At 47.8% G+C, this 18,973-nt stretch overlaps 1 protein-coding gene across 15 annotated transcripts in view; it reads left to right on the top strand.

Moving 5' to 3' along the window:
* ZNF618 (zinc finger protein 618) overlaps positions 1–18,973 on the top strand; it is a 174,720-nt gene that overhangs the window by 69,035 nt on the left and 86,712 nt on the right. Inside the window, exon 1 of one of the 15 annotated variants that reach the window (XM_057721688.1) lies at positions 41–428. The exons of 12 other annotated variants lie outside the window; for them this stretch is intronic. In XM_057721688.1, the coding sequence (XP_057577671.1) occupies positions 417–428 (12 nt within the window). In that variant the 5' untranslated portion in view covers positions 41–416. Of the gene's footprint in view, positions 1–40; positions 429–1,298; positions 1,449–18,973 lie in introns of those variants that run through there. 2 more of the 15 variants (XM_057721697.1, XM_057721689.1) reach the window with 2 other exon arrangements.

The following is an 18,973-nucleotide window of genomic DNA, read 5'->3' as shown; positions in this document are numbered from 1 at the left end:
TCCAGCCTTTATTTCTGTTTTTTCCTTCACTCTGGAGAGATGAGTGAATATTGGGTCAATATTGGGTCTCCAGGGCAGAGAGACAGCAAGGCCCTGGCCATCAGATGGCTTGGGGTGCAAGTGCAGCTGGATAGCTGGTCGACCCTCTACAAACCACCCATTTGTCATCTGGAAAAGGCCGTGAAAACAGCTCTTGTCACCTAGAGTTATTGGGAAATGAAATAAGGCATAGCTAGAAAAACATTTGGGAGTGTCTGCATGGAATAAATAGTCAGTAGTGGGAGCTGCTCTTTCTATAATTCCCTGGAGACATCAGAGATGGACGAAGGAGTGAACTTTTGAGCTAGACTTTGAAGAATGGACAAGATAGGACCTTCTCTGAGCCACAGTCTCTCTACTCAAAATGATGGAGCTTGATGAGATTACAGGTAACAGCTATCCTTTCTTTTTTCTTTTCTTTTTTTTTTAATTTCACACAGAGGAATGGATTGATGGGAGGTCGTTTCTCACTTTGGAATCTTAAGTCTCTTCTTTCTTCTCTGTCTCCTCTTTCTCTCTTGCTCTTCTTTCCTTTTTTCCATTGTATTTGGTCTTTCTGGTTAACCTGACCTAATTGAAGGCAGAATCCAGGGGTTCAAAGAACCTTTAATTTGCTGAAGTGAAAGGACTGCAGACTTGCCTACCAGAGCCTGTTTTAATGGACTAAATGCTAGCTTGGATGTCCTTGTTCATGGTCTGTTTCTGACATGTCCTCTGATATCTCCTTGTTATCTGTTGCCACTCTCCTGGGCTACAAACTGAGTAGCATGTCCCCAGGTCTTGCATACAGTAGGTGCTCAGGAAATGCTTACGGAGCAGACGGTGAATCAGCTCCATTTTTCCTGCGTGGAGAAATGGTTGCTTCTCACTTCACTGGGCAGGTGCCCTTACATTTGCTGTTTTATAAAAGATTTTATTTGTGATTGAATGACAGACAGTTCTTTCAGGAGAACAAGAAGAACTGGTTTAGGACCATTGTGAAACTCCATCTTAATAGCAAGAAGACAGGGCTCTGGCAACTTCAAAAAGGGCAATCAAGAAATTCTTGTTTGCTCAACAGAAAGAACTATTTAAGGTGGTTACACGGGTTCAGAGTTACTCCAAACTCCATATAATTTTCAACTTCTAGTGGCTTTTTTGGCCTCTACGGTAGTTGGTGAAAGTGTAGTTTATTTACAGGAGCGTCCTAAGTTGGTTTCACCACGTTGACGACTGTCCCAGGTGCATCTGGAAACATCCCAGGAGAAATTCAGCTGGGGAGAAGATGAGGGTAGGGTATGATTTCCAGCATGTTTTCTCTGCTCTTGGCATGGTTTGCAAAGCAAACATTTTTGAGCGTCTTTTCTGCCTGGCACTGACGAGACAGCAGAGGGAAGCAGGATGGGACTGAGTGATTGCAGTAGAGTATGGTAAGTGCAAACTCTGCACCCAATTCAGGAGAGCTGGAGGCTGGGAGGGCAGTGTTGGGTAAGGAGGGGCTAGCCATGATGAGAGAGGGAAGGGCATTCTGGACAGTGGTCACTGCACAAACAGAGGTTCCCAGGTTATTGGAGTGTGAGTGTAAAGTGTGTCTGGGCAGGGCACAGACCCACATGCAGAACGGCTGGGAGCGCCTGCTCTAAGGGGAGCCGTTGCCACTCAGCTACAGCCAACCGTGGCTGTGTCAGAACATAGGCCCAGTGTGGCCAGAGCTTCTGATTTTTTTTTTTTTTAAGAGAAGCTCTAAATCTAGAGTTTTCTGTAAAATTTCCAAACTTTCAAATTATGGTAACTCATTGAAGAAACTTTTAAACTAATGTAAAACCTCCCAAACTCATTCCAGGCCACTTAGTTTGTGCAGCCTGTTTAGGGGGTGGCGAGAAACAGGAATGAAGAGGGACTCAGGCCCCCCTGACCTGTGTCCCGTCCCACTGCCAATGTCAGGAAAGAGAGCTTGGCCTTGAATCCTGAAACAGAGTCCAGGTGACTCTGGAGAAACTTGATCTTCCGCTGACCTGACTTGACTTTGACTCAGGGAGTGGGAGTCAAAAGTCTTAGGTTTTTAGGTTTTATCCTTTTAACTCCTCTTTTTTCCCCCCTTGCTAAAATTGGTTGGGGAATGTGATGGTGATAGTTGGGGCTGGTTTGCCTCTTAGAATGTCTGGCCTCCTCTTGCCCCCTGCTCTCGCCCTGCACAGTTCTGATCCCATGTGGAATTTCTACCCTTCCCACCCTCCTCTTCTGTTCTGTTGAATGATGGAGTGACGGCCAGATAAATACACTCTTGGGCCTAAACCAGCCACAATAGCCGTGCATTCTCATCTTCCCCCTGAAGTAGATGAATATTTTATTTAAAATTCTTTGTTCTTCAAGACATAACACATAGGCTTCCAATAGAAATACAATGTAAGCCACATATGTAACTTTACATTTTCCAGTAGCCACAATAAAGGGAAAAAAAACAGTTGAAATTAATGTTAGTATTATAATCTGTTTAGCTCCGTATCTCCAAAATGGTATCGTTTCAACATGTAACCAGTATAAAAATTCTTATTAAGCTATTATAGATTTTTTAATTTTGTACAGTCTTTGAAATCAGTATTTTCCACATACAGCCCGTCTCCCTTTGGATTCGTCACAGTGTAGATGCTCAGTCACACCTGGCTAGTGGCCATCGTGTTGGACAGTGTGGCTGAGACAGGTGCACATGAGAAGGTGATATTCCGTAGACTCAAAAGAGTGTACAGGCCAGCTGTGATCACGCTTCTCCCCTACTTGAGCCTTGAATAAAGTCAATTTTCAGGGAGGTCTTTCTTGATCCTCCCCGCCCCTAACTCCAGGCTAGATTGTGTTTCCCTGTTTGATGCCGTCATGAAGGGACGGGGGGGGGTCTCTTTCTTCTCGGCACCTACCACAGTCATAATTATCTAGTTATCAGTGAGATAATCGTTGACCGTTCGTCTACCCCATTAGGTTGCATGTCCCAAGAATGCAAGGACTATGAGTGCTTTGTTTGCTCATTTTATGCACAGCAGTTCCTGTGGTGGCTGCAGAAAATAGATGATCAGGAAATATGAGATGAATGATGCAGGGCTGAGATTCAGTCTTGTAGAATAACCAGGACCCACAGACCCCCCAGAGGGCACAGATCCCTAACACTGAGGCCAGGGGGTCAGCCCCTGTGGTCAGTGCAGAATCTCCTGCTTTCTCACCAACAGAATCTTCCACTCCCTGTCCCTCTCTTGACTGGCTTTCAGTTGCCTGTAAATTATATTTTTGGTGGCTGTTAATAAAAATATAGGGCTGGGGAAAAAAAAAAAAAGACTTCTCCTAATAGAATTTTATTAAATGGCACTAGTTTAAAAATGTCTCGTAAAAAGTTAATTAATTTGGGATTTGGGGATGAAAGGCGTGATATAAATGTCAGTTATTATTATTACAATTTCAGCCTCACGCTTATGCTCTTGATCCAGCCCCTGATCTGGAGTTTCTCCTACACCCAGGGACTGGCAGCTCCGCTGAAATGCCAGAGGCAAACTTGAGCTTTGGGGGTCCGTCAGGGACAGAGGGACTTCGCCAAGTTAGGTCGTCCTGCCTTTTCATCGAGGATAATGCCAGGCCTTGAGAGCTGGCGCCATTGAGTCAGGGCTAGGAGTGGTTCAGAGCAGAATGGTCTCGGTGCTCCAGGGAGCTCCCGGCCGACAAAGCAGCCAGGAACATCAAGGTCACGTGCTTAGCCAGAGCCTGGTCATGGAATCCTGTGGAGCTGTCAGGGCTCTGGGAGATTAAAGCCCACTCTCACTTTACAGAAGGGGAAACTGAGTTTGAAGAGGTGTGGAGGCTTGTCTAACCCACGGTCACATAGCAGGTTAATTAAATTTATGGAGAAAAAGGCAGTGAAAGCAATTAGTGAAGCAGGGGAAACCGTCCCAAAAAAAAAAAAAAAAAAAAAAAAGCAGGGATTCAGGCAATTTGTAGGTGACAAGTCTAGAAATTGTTTTCCAAGGAAACAAGGAGTCCTGGGACTTCATGGGAGTTCCGAGAGACAGCCCTTCGCTCCTTCAAGATGCACCTCACCCCTCACCCCCATCGTTCCCCTGATCGCGGGCACAGTACCTGGAGGGAAGGCTAGCAGACCGGACCCAGTGTGTAATTACTTCCGTGAGGTGGGGGGCGAGCTGGGATGTTCGCTCTCGTCACAGCCCCTTACGTTTCTCTACCGACTATGGGCCAAGGAGCGAGGGTCAGGTGGGCGGGAGAGCGTAGGCTCACGTGCGGTGTCAGCGACAGCGTGCAAGCCAGGGCTCTCGCGCTCTTCGACTCGTCTGTATCACAGGGCCGAAGGGGAGACACGGGCTTTGGTTTGCTTATCCAGGGGAGCCTTCTCAGATGCCTGTCCCAGAGACAGGATTCCCAGCCAGGCGGTCCTCCTTGTTTCCGGTGTTGGGCCTCACCCAATTCTTCCCTGCAGCCCGTTCATTCTGTTTTGCATGGCTCTGGGAAGGCACACCTCCTCCTACCCGTGGTTCCAGTCCTTGTTCTGTTTTGAAGACTAATCTTTCCTTTCCTCTTCCAAGTGGACCTGCCGTTTTCTTGCCCTGCCCTTCACTCAAACCGTGTAGGTGAAGTGTCTGATTCAGAGGGGCTCAGAGATGGTTTGTAGAGGGAAGGGAGGCAGCAAGCGCCTGCCTGTCTGGCTCTCTCGACGGTCTGTCCCGGGGCCTTTTAATGAATCCTTGTCCACTGGTGGGGCGGGATCACCCAGGGAATTTGCGAATCAGGTAGAGCTGGGTTTGAGCCTGGGCTCCTCTACCTGAACAAGATACTTAATCTTAGTAGTTCTCTGTTTCCTCATCTGGACAGTTGAGATGTAGCATACCTTCCCCACAGCACTGCTGTAAGGATTAAAAGAGGTGATGTGTGTAAAGTATGTGTCAGTGGCCACACAGTGAACACTGTGGTGCCAGGGATTACCGTACACTCACGGCATTGACGTGATTTCCAGGGGACATCAACTTGCCCTCCTTGATAGCAGGTTCCTTGAGGTGTCCATCGAGTCCAGCACAGGACTTGACACACAGACTCCTCCTAGAACCTTCCAGCTCCCACGGCCACATGCCTCCTCTGATTATTGACTGTTGGATGGAACTGAACTGACTTGAGAGCTCTGGCCTGTCTTACGAAGCTCAGGGTCACGTCCCGGGTTTGGGACCAGGCCTCCCATGTCTCCCTCGCTGCTCTCTGCCGCTGGAACCAACCCTGATGCAGGGACTTTTGAGTAGGCACATGGTCTCCCAGCCTTTTACAAAGTGAAAACAGGCAATGATTGTTTCCACTAGGAAAACAAGTGCCACGGCTCTGCTTTTGTTTTGTTATAAATAAAACTTTTACCCTTCCTCCTGCCCCCTCCCCCCGCTAAAAAAACCCACAGCTGCCTCTGACTTTTGAAGGCCTTTAAATTGAAGCCCTGGAGCAGTGTGGGGGAGAAGGGTGAGTCCAGGACGTCCCATTGGCCGCCATCTTCATGCTCTTGACAAAGAGGTGTCCAGATGGCCGTTTGTCTTCCTGTTGGTCAATGGCAGAGCTGGGCAGGTTGCGTGGAAGGAGAGGCTGTTGGCCTCTGCAGAAAGAGCAGCCTCCTCCTCCCCTCATCTTTACTGGATTTCAATGAGTCTTTCTGCTCTGGGTCATATGTGCAGCACAGCCTCATAAATGGTGCACTGGAATCTCCGCTCCCTTTGTACAGAGGGCCTCACTCCAGCACCCTTGTCAACCCTGAATGGGGAAAATGCAGAAAACCCATCATAACCCACTTCTCCCAGGCAGCCCTGAGATTTGGAATATGACCATTCTTGTCTTATAGGCACAAGCTTGTCAGGAGGTGGGGTCAGGCGGGAAAGCAGACAGTCCCTCCCGACTCCGTGGCACTCGAGCGGCAGTTTTTGCCTGCAGAGCCAAATCCTCACACTTTTCTGTGGAATGTTTCAAGGCTTTAAAGAGAATTGCCCAGACCCCCCCCCCCCCCGGGACCTCACAGCCTTGCAGTTGTCAGATCAGAAGCGATGTCTGAGAAGGCGTGTGGCCTTGGGAGTTGGAAGGTTCTAGAAGGAATCTGAAAGCCCTCTCCTCTGACCCTGAAGCTGAGTTGTTTTTGGACAACAGCTCACTGGATTAAAAGGACCCATGCCGTTTCACCCACTTGGTCGCCACTCAAGTGCCACTGGTCCGCCGGCATAATTCTGAGTTGCCCGCTCTGTGCCGGGCATTGTGCTGGGAGCCAGCTGTGCAGAGGGGAGCAGAGGGGAGCCTCTGGGCTCGTGGCAAGTACAGGTGTGACGACTGCAGAAGGCGTTGCCCTCCTACAGATGAAGTGTGTACCCAGGGTCAGCTGTGTGTGATGGCGTTCTCTCTGCGCGTACTGGCTTGGGTAGGGAAGTGTGCTGCTTTGCTACATTTTGGAACGGGGGATTGCTATGGGATGATCCATTTCCCCCCTTCTCCTCAAGATGGGAAACTCTAGGACAGGGGAACAATGGATCTCTGCCTATTTCCTCAACCTCCGAGAGGCAAGATCAAGGCTTAAAGGCAGGCTCTCTCCCATCCCCAGTCCAGATGTTGTGCTTGTATTAGATGGGATGATGGAGGAAAAGGCCCTGGAACACAGCAGGACCACTGCTGTGGCCATGACGGCACTTGAGGTGCCTCGCTTTTGACTTCTGCATTGGAGCTTCACTTTTCCACATGGAGGGAGCTTCTGGTGACAGCAAATTGCTGCCTGGGTTTGGAGAAAAACAGGAGCGTTTCCATTGCCACCCAGATGTGAGGGCTGGGTCTTCACAGTGAAGTGCCATGGCTCAAGGGGTCAGTGGCTAGAAGGCAGGAAGGGTCCTCTGATGTGAGGAGAGCTTTCGTCTCCCTCACTGTCCCTGCAAACCCTTTTTCTTTCTGTGGTCTGGAGACAGGAGAGGTTTGTACAGTCCCTCAAAGCCATTTGGTTCTTCCTCCTGGCTGATTCCTCTGCATCCCCATCCCGAGGTCATCCTATGAATGCCTATGTTGTCGGGGTACTCACTGCCTCTCAACTCTCCTCTTTCCCTAGAGGAGGATGTTCCTCTTCATCCTGTGCTCACAGCTGCCTCCCTCTGACTTCTGTCCCCAGGGCCACTGACCTGTGTGCTCCCCCTGCACAGGACCACCCTCCTGTCATGAAGGCAGGTCCCTGGCCCCACACAGCCCAGCTCTGTCAGCCGCCCCCACGCTGGCTTCCACGGGGGAAAATACTGCCCGCCGATGTGTAAGTGTGTCACTGCCAATAATAGTGCAAAGGCTGCCAATCCGAGGGCCTTTCTAGGATCGTTTCCTGATTAATTAGGTCAGCGTCTCCAGAATCAATTTCCAGTGAAGTCGCGCCGCCTGGTAGCGAGCGCCGTTCCCCGCCCAGCCGGGCGAGGGGGTTGGTGCCTCTGGCGCACTCAGGCCTTGTCTCTACCTGGGAAGAAAGTCACGTTACACATCTCTTCCGTGATTATCCTGACTTTTTATTTTATCTGCCCTCCCCCTCACATCTTCCATTAAACCCCCGTAGATCCTGCTTCAAACAGGCAATTAGACTAACAACGTAATTATATCCCTCAATGCTAATTGTAACTGGTTTAGGGGAAAAACAAAGAGAAAGAGGCTTCAAACTCTCTGGAAACTGAAAGCAGCTGTTATAATTTCCAGGTGGTTCTTGTCCCTGTGTGTTTCTTGGAGAGCCCGGGTTGCTGGCGGGCTGGTGTCTGCATCCAGTAGCTCTGCCTTTGGCGCCGATCACCCTTAGGACAAACTCAGGCCCGTCTCCGCTCTCCCGTGCACGTGCTTGTGGCATCCTCTTCCCGTCCTCCTGTGCCTCCCTGTCCCTCTCTGCTCCCTCTGGCTCTCATTTCTCTGACTCTCTATCTCGACCATTTTTATACTTTTAGAGCCGCTGAGAAAAGAATGAATAGGCGAGGAGGTTGAAGATTTGGGGGAAATGGCATTTCTTCCCGCTCTTGCCAGTGCTCCATCGTCCCCAGTAACTGTGGGCTTCTGTGCGATTCTCCCTTGGGGAGGCTGGGAAGGCTGGGCGGAGCTGGACGTGGTTCAGGGTTTGAGCCTGTTGTGTGACAAGGATGCTGTAAAGAGACATCTCCTGCCACCCTGGCCATTCTCAGCATTTTCCAGGTCTCTTCTGTGGGTCAGGCCCTGTGCTCAGAGGTGAACAAGCATTGGTCTGTGCCTGGGGGCCGCCCACGGCCTGGGGAAGGAGGCAGGCAGGTAGGTAATTGAGCAGTGGGGCCAGTGGTAAGAGTGTGTATCAGAGGGGATCCAGCCCTGCCTTGGGTGGCTAGGGGGAGATGGGAAGTGGAGTAGGGCAGGGTGGGGATGTCGAGAAGTTTCCGGGTGGAGGTAATGTCTGGGATGAGACTTGAAGGATGGGGAGGAGTGTTAGCCGGGCAGTGAGCGTGGGGAGCAGCTGCAGGAACCCTGGTGAGGCTGGAGCATTAGATGTGAGGTTTACAGTGGTGGGGACTGGGATGGAGCGTAGTGTTTCCCTTGGCAGGAGAAGGGGAGTCTGTGAAGGGTATAAACGGGAATGGCAGGGTCATATTTATATCTTATAAAAACCATGCAGGCTATAGGTGGAGGCTGTTGGATTGGAGGGCCTTGAATGGAGGCTGGAGGCCCGTTAGAGGCTTTTGAAGAAAGCCTGGATGATTTTTCTTGAGTGCTGACTGCCCAAGTGTCTACACTCTGTGATGGGGATGCACTAGCTGTGTTGTGTGACTTTTAACTTCTCTAAACCTCCCTCTCCTTGCCAGGTTAAAATGAGGATGGTCATATTTACCTTTCCACGGTGTAGGGGCGTATGAGAAATAAAGTCTGTAAAGATTCTGGCTCTGTGTTAGACAGAATAAACATCAAAGTGGTACTTTTAAATAGGGAGGAGGTACCAGCGTGGCCTGGGACGTTTTTCCAAAATATGCATGCACCTTTCCCATCAGCTTGTGTTTCCAGAGGAGGGGAACTGGGGCAATTATATGTTGATGGACTCCTCTTGAGCACCCCAGCAGCACGTGATGGCTCTTCAGTTATCACGACTTTTCTCGTTTCTGGAGTCGAGTCCCAAACCTTGGCCTCTTGCCTCAGGACAGATTCCTGGTTCTGTGCCATTTCCTTTTCTCAGAAACAGGGTCTCCCAGTTTGACAATGGAACGTGCTGACTATGTTTCCCTTAGGGTAGATGTAATGCGTGGTGCCACTTGGAAGCCTGGAATGGAGACTTTGTCGTCTTTCAGGCACCCATGAGCTTGGAACCCCGCTTTCTTTCAGTAAATGTTTTCAAGCTTTCATGACACCCGGTTTGGGCCATGAAGTCTCAGGTATTTTGGCCCTGGGTTTCCTATCAGTTATGCGGATGGGCTGTTTTCATTAAAATTTCCATTAACTGTTCTTTTTTTTTTTTTCATTTTTTAAGCAAGTGAGCAGTGTATAGATTCATTAACTTTTTACTATACTTGTGAAGCCAGGAGGAGGGAAAAAAATGGAAATGAAATATTTGGTGGCCCTTAAATATGGAGGACGAAAAAGCCGGATGATTAGAGCTGGTCTGAAAGTGTTAGGAAGGGCTGAGATTCCAGAAGAATCCAGAACTGGAATATCCTGGCAAGGAACACCACCTGTTTCTTTCCCCTTTCCCTCTTTTCCCCTCTCCCCAGAGCTGATCCATCCTTTTGCTTCTAACACTGATTATTTTTTCGCCAGATGGCTGTCTTCCCTCTGATGACACACCTCCCCCAGGGAGCTCACCACTTCTGGGCAAACCATGTGGCTCTTGTGTTATGGTGGATCTGACTCCTTACAGCACTCTCATTTCATTTTTTGGTGGGGGAGTTAATGTATGGCATGATGGTTGAATGCATGGGCTTTGGGGCCAGACAGACTTGGGAACAAATTTGCTTATAAGCTGTATGATTTGGGGCAAGTAATTTTACCTCTCTGAGCCTCAATTTCTTTATCTATAAAACCACAGTAGTATTAGGAACTCTGGGAAGGCCCAGGAAAGTGACAACAATATACTTCATTGTACACTTCAGTGGTGAGGATAAAATGAGATGGTTTACTAAAGAAGTCGGACATCTGTTCATATTCCAGACTGTGCCATGCGGCTGGACTACTCATCTGTGAACATTCCCACTAGGATCTGGTTTCCTACAACAGCAAGTCACTTTGCCTCTCAGGACCTCAGTTTCCCCAGTCCTAAGGTGGATGAATAATCGCTAATAAAGATGTTGGATGATTTCTCACATATTTAATGAGCCTTTTAGAGTCGTTGGCACAGTATAGTATCTCAATACACACTAGCAGTCGTATAGTTTTTGTGGCTGCAATTACATACAGCATAAAAACTTCACTCGCGGGGTCTACTGTATTAAAAAGGCAATAGGCTTAAACATTATCTCCCCCAAGAGCCTCTTAGAGAAAAGCTCGGTGCTTAAAGGTACTCTCCAGGTCATCTTGTTTTGCTCCTAGGTGGAACTTGAATGTCCTGAATGCTTCCCAGTGGATTGGTGTGTACCTGGGCTCAACCACCATGTCTACTCAAGCGGCTATATCCTCAGAGGACAGAGTGCAGATGTAGGTCTTTGTAGAGTCACAGGTCTTCAATCTGGGGAAGGGTAGCATCCCAGGAAATCTCCTCGTCCAGATTACCTGCCTTTATAGATGTGCAACCTGGGTCTTTTAAAGTATAGTGAGTTTTTCCTAAAAAATAGTAACGATAGAAAGCTAATCAGGAAGGAGGGAAAAAAATGTGTATTTACGAGCCATCCAGGGCTGGCACTTTTTGGCATGTTATATATGTGCATGCAATGTTTATATAAAGTTATATATGTAGTTTTGATTTTGTTCTTGTCATTTCACTTTATACATAAGCATTTTTCACGTAGCTTTCCACCATTCATAAGCATCCATTCTAATGGCTTTGTAGGTAGATACTTATTTACATTGTTGTACATATAGGTAGTTCCTTAGTTTTTATTATAAGTAATGCAGTGGACATCTTTATTTTGTACAGTATTGATAGAACTTGTTCCCTAACGTGGTCAAAGGATATGAGAGTTGGTAAGTTGGTCGTGACAGTATGCGAAGTTAAAATTAGAGAAAGGCAGCAGTGGATGTGACAGCTGAGGGCACACAGCTGCTTTGGAGATTCTTTAGAAGAATCCCATTAGGGAGAGTTGACATGGCAGAACGCTTCCTTCTCTTCCTCTGTCTTAGCTGGGCTTGGTAGCTGATGACTTGTTTTATTTGCTCAAGACTTTGGGCCAGACCATGAACTGGTGAGTGGAACACTGATTTTTACGTGCCTGGCCTCAAACATATATTCAGTGCCCATGGTTGCAGAGTCCCACACTGGGCTTAGCAAAGGACTAGGCCTGATAAAGCTAACACCTGTGAAAGGGACTTGCAGATTGCATTAAAATACATGTGACCTCATACATTTTACTTCCACTCTGGGCCTTTATTTTCCCTCTGTATAACAGGCCTAGTGGCTCTAAAGACTGTGCATGGATGAGAATACTGTATTTTGTACACTGAAATTGTTCCCCAATGAATTCAATCAGGAAAGAAGATTCAAGCCTAGTTTTGAATAAAGTGTTAGTGGTTGTCTGGTACAGGGGAGGTTATTGCTTTGGGTAGACTTCTGAGAATCATACAGTGTCTTCAAATGCCTCTTCTTAACTGTTAAGTCATTTGAACTTCTATAGTTTTCCAGTTTTAATTAAATGTAGGCATTTTTCGTATTCTACTGCTTTAGCTGTCAAGTTTGCTGACTATAGATGTTGTGGTGGGTTGACTTTTTGAAATGAGTTTAATGGCGATGGAGAAATAATAGTGGTGGTAACAGTGAAGACATTGGTAGCCGTTACTTACATAGCACTTAAGTCTGTGCCAGACACTGTTCTAAGTGCCTTACATTTATTAACTTTTATCACTTAACGATTTTATTAAATCAGTTCATTTCATGAAAGAGAAGCAAGATGGGATCTTGGAAAGGGAGACTGGAGCCAGAAGATGGAAGGAGCTTGATATTTGTCTTGGAGGAAGACTTGGGTTTGAATCTCACCCCTGCCAGTAACTAGCAACTTTGGGCAATGTTCCTTAACCTCCAGTCCCTCCTTTATTTTATTTTATTTTTTTTTTGGGGGGGGGGGAGGCTTCATTGCTGTGCTCAGGCTTTTTTTGTTTTTTTCCCTCTAGTCGTGGCAAGCAGGGGCTACTCTTCGATGTGGTACATGGGCTTCTCATTGCAGTGGCTTCTTTTGTTGTAGAGCACAGGCTCTAGGCGTGCAGGCTTCAGTAGTTGCAGCTCGTGGGCTCAGTACTTGTGGCTCGTGGGCTTTAGAGCACAGGCTCAGTAGTTGTGGTGCACGGGCTTAGTTGCTCTGTGGCATGTGGGGTCTTCCCAGCCCAGGGCTCAAACCCGTGTCCCCTGCATTGGCAGGTGGATTCTTAGCAACTGCGCCACCAGGGAAGTCCCCACTTCCTCCTTTCTGAAGTAGAAATCATGACTCCTGCCTTGTAAAGGATTAAATGAAGTAATGGATGTAAAAATCCCATCAATCACTAAAGAAATATGAGGCATTGATAGAAAGTGTTATTCTTGCCTCACCCCAGACTTGGGATTTGAGGAACCTGGGTCATTTTCTCATTTAAGGATACTGTGTAGACACTTTCTGTCTGTTGGGCTGTGTGCTAGGCTCTGGGGAATCCAGAGGCATGTCCCTTGCCTGGGGAAGATGTATGGTCCAGCTGGGAAGACAGGTCATATAAAGATGACTGAGTGTACCAGCCAGTTGATCAATACCATTTGAATGGCTCGGGCAATAAGTGCTTTAAGAAAACAGGGGAGAGAGATCAGCTCTGTGTCTTGGGGAAAGAGGAAATGGAGCCTTCAATGAAGGGGAAGGACCCTCTCTTTCCTTGCAGAATATAGTGCAAAACTAAGCCTTCAGCCACAGCCAGGACAAAGAGGGACACAGGGTTGAGTCTGTGCCCTGTGGGAAAGGAACCCTCTTGTCTTTTATGATATGGTTCAAAAACCACCACGAAGTTTCATTGTGGATCTAGAGTGGCCTTGGAGGTGGCCAGTCCTGGGACCCTTGGAGTGTTTCCCTCACAACCCGCCCAGCTGGCATCAGACTTGGTACGTTGGAGCCTCCTCTCCTGATCCCCATGGACAGAGTGTTCTGGATCCGGCCAGGAGATGCTTCCAGAGTGTCCACTGGGTGCTTGGGTCTTCTAAGTAACACTGGAGACAACTAACCTTCCACATGATGAGTTTTCTGTTAATACTAGATTCTCAGCGAAGGACAGGAGCAAAAATATGGTGGAAAGCGGTTCAAGCATCCCACATGTTGGAACACTGGGACTGGAGGGCCAGGCTTCCATATATCAGACATTAGGGTCTTTTCAGCCCTGAGCTGTGAGTACTGGATATTGCAGAAGAAGATGCAGGTCAAGGGAAGACAGTCCTTGCCTGTGAGGAAGTTACAGTCTAAACAGGCCAGTGGGACCCAAGTGGACCTCGTGGTGAGCTGTGCAGGACACTGCTATCAAGTCGTTTCAGCCCTCCAGGAACTTTCTGATCTGAGTTGGTCAGCTGTTGGGTTTTTTTGGGGGTTTTGTTGTTGTTGTTTCACCGGGTCTTTGTTGCCCTAGGTGGGCTCCTTAGTTGCGGCATGGGAACTTTTAGTTGTGGCATGCGTGTGGGATCTAGTTCCCTAACCAGGGATTGAACCTGGGCCCCCTGCATTGGGAGCATGGAGTCTTATCCACTGCACCACCAGGGACGTCCCTCAGCTATTGGTTTGACCTCACCTCCATCCCTTTCTTTCCCCTGTATGCTCTGAATTGCAAGGAACTACATTTCCCGGGTGTCCTTGCCCTCTGGCCTTCAAATAGTTTAGCCAGAAGGATGCACTGCAGGAACATTGGAAGGTGAGAAGAAGGGAAAAGCCCGGGGTGTTTCTGCCCACTCATTCTCTGCCTCCTATGGTGTTTTCTGATAGCTCCAGCCCCTCCCTCTCAACCACTCCATTGGGCCGCTCCTGCTGAAGTGCCCCAGCTCTGATAACACCATGTGTTTCTTTCTCTCTCCAGGCATAGAAGGGGTAGCAAAGCTCCTCATGTGCTAATCCTTGATTGCCTTCCTGCTACCTGTATGTCTTCTCTACTCAAATCCCTGTGTTAAGTTGCCTCTCCTTTAAAGACCTAGAGTAGCTTCTCTTTTTCTGGCTCAGACCCTGAAGGATGTACCACCCAAATCAGGCCCCATAGAGCCTTTGGCTGTTCCCACCCTGAATAATCCGTTGGAAGCCATGGTAAGATAGTGGCTGCTCTAACGAATTCAGGGTACCAGATTTTTCTTCCCCCTGCAAAGAAAACAGAATTGTATAATAATTTCTAAATAGTCTGGCTGTCTGGATTTTTCAGCAGGCGCCCATTGGGATGTATAGAATTACAATCTTTCTTTTCTTCATGGGCCTCTCATTTTGTAGGATAATGGGTGACTCCTTCCTTTCCAACTGTGAGAAGAACTATTTTGATTTTTAAAAAAATTCATGCAGTCATTCTCCCCCTCCCCCTATTTGCCTGGGCTGTTGATCTTGTGATATATTTATAGAGATTGTGGTTGGCTGACCAGGAGTTATTTTGCAATAGGAATTTGTAAGATTTCTACTTTGAGCATGTGTTCCAGACTTTTCTTTCTTTAAAAAGAAAAAAAAAATCTTTCTTAGAGCATCTACTTTGCCCTTCTGTAAGTATTTCTCTTTCACAACCAAAGTAAGCCTTGTGTTTTGCACATGGTTTTTTGTGTGTGTATTTTTTTTGTCTCTGGTCCTCTCTCTTCTTTGATGTCTTTTCTTACTCCAGATTTTAAAAGGCCATGGCTCCTTCTTCATGTAGGAATGTTTTTGCAAATGAGAATGTGGTGACTGGGAAAAGGATGCTTTGGGGATCAGGAGACCTCTGTTTCTCTATCTGTAAGAGTATTGGACTAGATTAGTGGGAACAAGCATACTGCTGTCCCCAGCTTTACCTTGCTCACTGCAGACATCAGTAATCAAGCACAGCACTCTCCCTAGCTGAGCTCTGATGTGGCCCCAGAATCCTTCTCAACACATTGCCCCAGGCAGCCATGACTGATTGATTACAATTGGCGCTGAAAATAAAGCCTGTTTGCCATTCTTAGACTAGTTGATTCCCTAGACCCCATTCACATAACGGTTCTTTAAGTATTGGCAGTACAATTCCTTTATTCTTTAAATCAATTGACTGACCTTTATTACACTCCTTCTGTATGCAGTGCAGCCCTGGGTGCTCTGCAGCCACAGAGGAGCTTTAAAAGCTCGCCACCCTCATGGAACTTGCGATTTGGTTGGGAGCAAGGCTGCAGAGAATGGGGATGTTCCCAGGTGTGCTCAGGCACATCCTTGGTGCTGTAGGAGGTTGTCCTGTGGTCAGGGAACGCCTCTTGGAGCAGGACCTGGGGTCCAGCCGGTCAGAGTGGAATAACGCAGTCTAGGCAATGGGACAGCATGGGGAAAAACAACAGGGCCAGCAAGTTTCAGAACTAGGAGGGTCCCCAGAGCTCATCTGGTCAGAACTCTCTAGTTTATAGCTCGGGAAACTGAGGCTCAGAGAAAGAAAGGGACTTGCTTGAATTTTAATGTGATAATTATTTAGCTAAAGTTTAATAAACGATAAAACACTTTAATAAATGATCATTATTTCTGTAGTTAATACGTAGCACTCTGTGTCTGGCACTGTTTTGAGAGCTTTAATATAATAACTGGTTACTAAACCTTGTAAGGTGACTACTGTTATTTTTCCTATTTTGACAAGTGAGGAAACTGAGTCTCAGAGGGTTAAGTGATTTATCCAGGGTCACATGGCTTGTAAATGGTGGAGTCAGGATTTGAACCTAGGCCCTCTGGCTCCAGATTCTCTGCTGGGAACTGCTGAGCCTGGTAAATCCTGTTAGAGTCATCAGAAGATGTTGTTCCTGTTTTTTTTTTTTTTTTTACTGTGTTAGTTTTACATACCACCACCAATGTTAATCATAATGCCATCGTGCAGATCTGTGCTCCTATAGTTCTGTTAGCACTAGCTGAGAATGTTACAGACTTTATATGTTCTTATCTAATCAGCAGCTGTGTTTTGTGGGGCTTTTTTGTGGGGCTTGTATTTTACATACAAGAAAACTGAGGCTGCGAGAGGTGATGTGACTCGAGGCAGATCACAGAGCTGCTAAGTGTCCCAGGCATAATTTGAAGTCAGGTCTGCTGGACTCCAGAGGTCAGAGGTGGAAGGTTTCTGAGAGGCTGTCAGTCCAGCAGCCTCATTGGGCAGGTGGGCAGATGGAGGGCCAGACATTGCCCGCAGTCAGAGGGGGTCTCCTGGCATGGGGGGCTGCAGCTCTTCCCTGAGGACTGTCCAGGCACACCCGCATCACTAAGCCCTTCACTTGGTCCCCTTGAAGAGGTTTTGACGTGCCCTTACTTATTGCCTTATTTAAAAATACCTTAGGGGTTGGCTTTTTAAAAAAAAAACTCTGTCCCCCAATTCCCCAATTCTGGGTTCACTAATTTGAAGCTTGCAACCCTCTGTATTCATAATAGGTTTTTTTTTTCCCATGAAGCAAGAAAGTTTTTCTTTTTTACCCATCCCCCCCAACTTCCTGCTGATCTGAAGTGAATATTTATCACATATTTAATGAGTAATCTGAGTCTGGGCTTGGTGAGGCTGTACCAGGACATGGTTTATGGCTGATCTGGTTTTAACTCGCTCCAGGCGGTTTTCCCTGAAGTCTTCTGTAAAATCATAAACCTGGAGAGAGAATTTTTGTGGAATCCAGTCACATGACTCACTCTTTTGTAAATTGAGAGATTAACTGTGGGACGGTTAAAAACTGAGATGCATTTCTTTTTTCAAAAGAAAACAAGCAGAGCAGCATTTATGCACCCAGAGGAGCGTGTCCTCTCCTAACAACAGGGAAAGTCACTCGCCAAGGTCATCCCGCTGGGCCTTGGAGCAGCATGGCACCGAGTTTGAGAATGTGAACTTGAAATTGGAGTATCTGGGTTGGAAGTCCAGCTGAGCCTCTTCCTGGCTGTCCCAGCACCCTGAAAACCCTGGGTCCTTGCAGTGAGGCTGGGGACGGTCCCTACCGCTTAGGGTGGTTGAGGAGATTAAATGAGATGGTGTACATGATGCCCGCGCCCTGGGCTGGCATACAGGAGGTGTTCAGTAGATGCTGGCCGCTTGGGCTTGCTGGTGTTATCCTCCTTTGGGGCCCTTTAGGCTGGACTAATAGTACAAGCTGACACTATGTGGATGTAAAGGCCCTGCTCTGAGTGTGAGACTGATAAGCTAACTTCATCCTCACAGCAGCCTGTGAGGTGGGCACTGGCATCACTCTCATTTTACAGAGGAAGAAACTGAGGCACTGAGAGGTCAAGTCACTCGCCCAAGGTCCAGCCAGCAAGTGGCAGGGTTTCTGCTCCCGCCTGACTCCCAGTGACCACCTCCCCTACTGCTGGGGTCCTGCTTCATGGTTTAGTCTTAGAGCCTGAGGGCTTTTTGACTGTTGGTCCCGGGGAGGGAAACCAGGCCTCCCTTTGCTTAGCTTAGGCTTCAGCTGACCCTCCCTGCATGCTGGCATCAGCCCCTGAACAGTCTTAATGCCACTGTATTGCCCCCTCCAGCAGCCCTTTTGCAGACGGAATCCCTGTAGTTTCTCCACAACTGTCTTATAAATGTAAAATTATTTCAGTTTAAAAAGTTAAAAAAACAAAACAGAACACCAGTAACCTTGCTGAGCCTGACCTCAGGAACAACCTCATGCTTTTTGATGCAACCTTAGAACCTCTTGTGATGCAGCTCAGCTGGGCAAATAGGATTGACGCTCATTAAGCAACCAGCAACTATTCTAGACCCTTTAGGTCCGTGTAGGGACTGTGGGCTCCCATTGTGGTACCATCTGGTGCCCTGGGTTGAGAGCGAGGCTTGTGGTCTGGGTGATGAGTCCCACATGGCAGCCCAGGGGAGGCAACTGCCCCTCCTCTCTGAGCCAGGATCCAGCCCCCCCCCCCCCGCCCCCACTTCTTCTAAGGCCCATGAGTCAGGCCTCAGGGGTAGAAATAGATTCACCTTTTACTCCTGACCCTCTGCACACAGTCCAGGGCTGACAGGGTTCCTCAACGGCTGCAGTGGTGCATTTATTTTTATTTTTATTTTTTAATTTAATTTTAATTTATTTTTTAAATTATTTTATTTATTTATTTGGCTGTGTTGGGTCTTCATTGCTGCACGTGGCCTTTCTCTGGTTGTGGCGAGGGGGGGGCTATTCTTTGTTTTGGTGTGCAAGCTTCCCATTGGGGTGGCTTTTCTTATTTCAAAGCATGGGCTCTAGGCACGCGGACTTCCGTAGTTGTGGCACGTGGGTTCTAGGGTATATGGGCTTCAGTAGCTGTGGCTCATGGGGCTCTACAGCACAGGCTCAGTAGTTGTGGTGCATGAGCTTAGCTGCTCCCCTGCATGTGGGATCTTCCTGGCACAGAGATTGAACCCGTGTCCTCTGCATTGGCAGGTGGGTTCTTAACCACTGTTACCACCAGGGAAGTCTGGTGCATTTATTTTTAAACCTGTCACTTATTTGAGCAACTGCTGCATGCCAGCTCCACCCTGGCTGCTTTCCAAACTCTATCTCAGGAGATCTTTGTCACTCCCAATAGCTTTAGGTCCTGGAGCTTTTTCTCCTCCACCGTGGTTCCCCAAAGCATCATCATATCTTCCCTAGAAGGTGACACTGGCTTCCGTGTTGGGCTCCCTGTGTCCGTATTGCAGTCAGCAGTTGCTTTCAGAGGTG

The sequence above is a fragment of the Hippopotamus amphibius genome, chromosome 2 (genome assembly GCF_030028045.1).
Source record: "Hippopotamus amphibius kiboko isolate mHipAmp2 chromosome 2, mHipAmp2.hap2, whole genome shotgun sequence".
Lineage (NCBI taxonomy): Eukaryota > Metazoa > Chordata > Mammalia > Artiodactyla > Hippopotamidae > Hippopotamus > Hippopotamus amphibius.
Note: the sequence above shows the minus strand (reverse complement) of the source record. Positions and strands in the feature narration are given on the sequence as shown.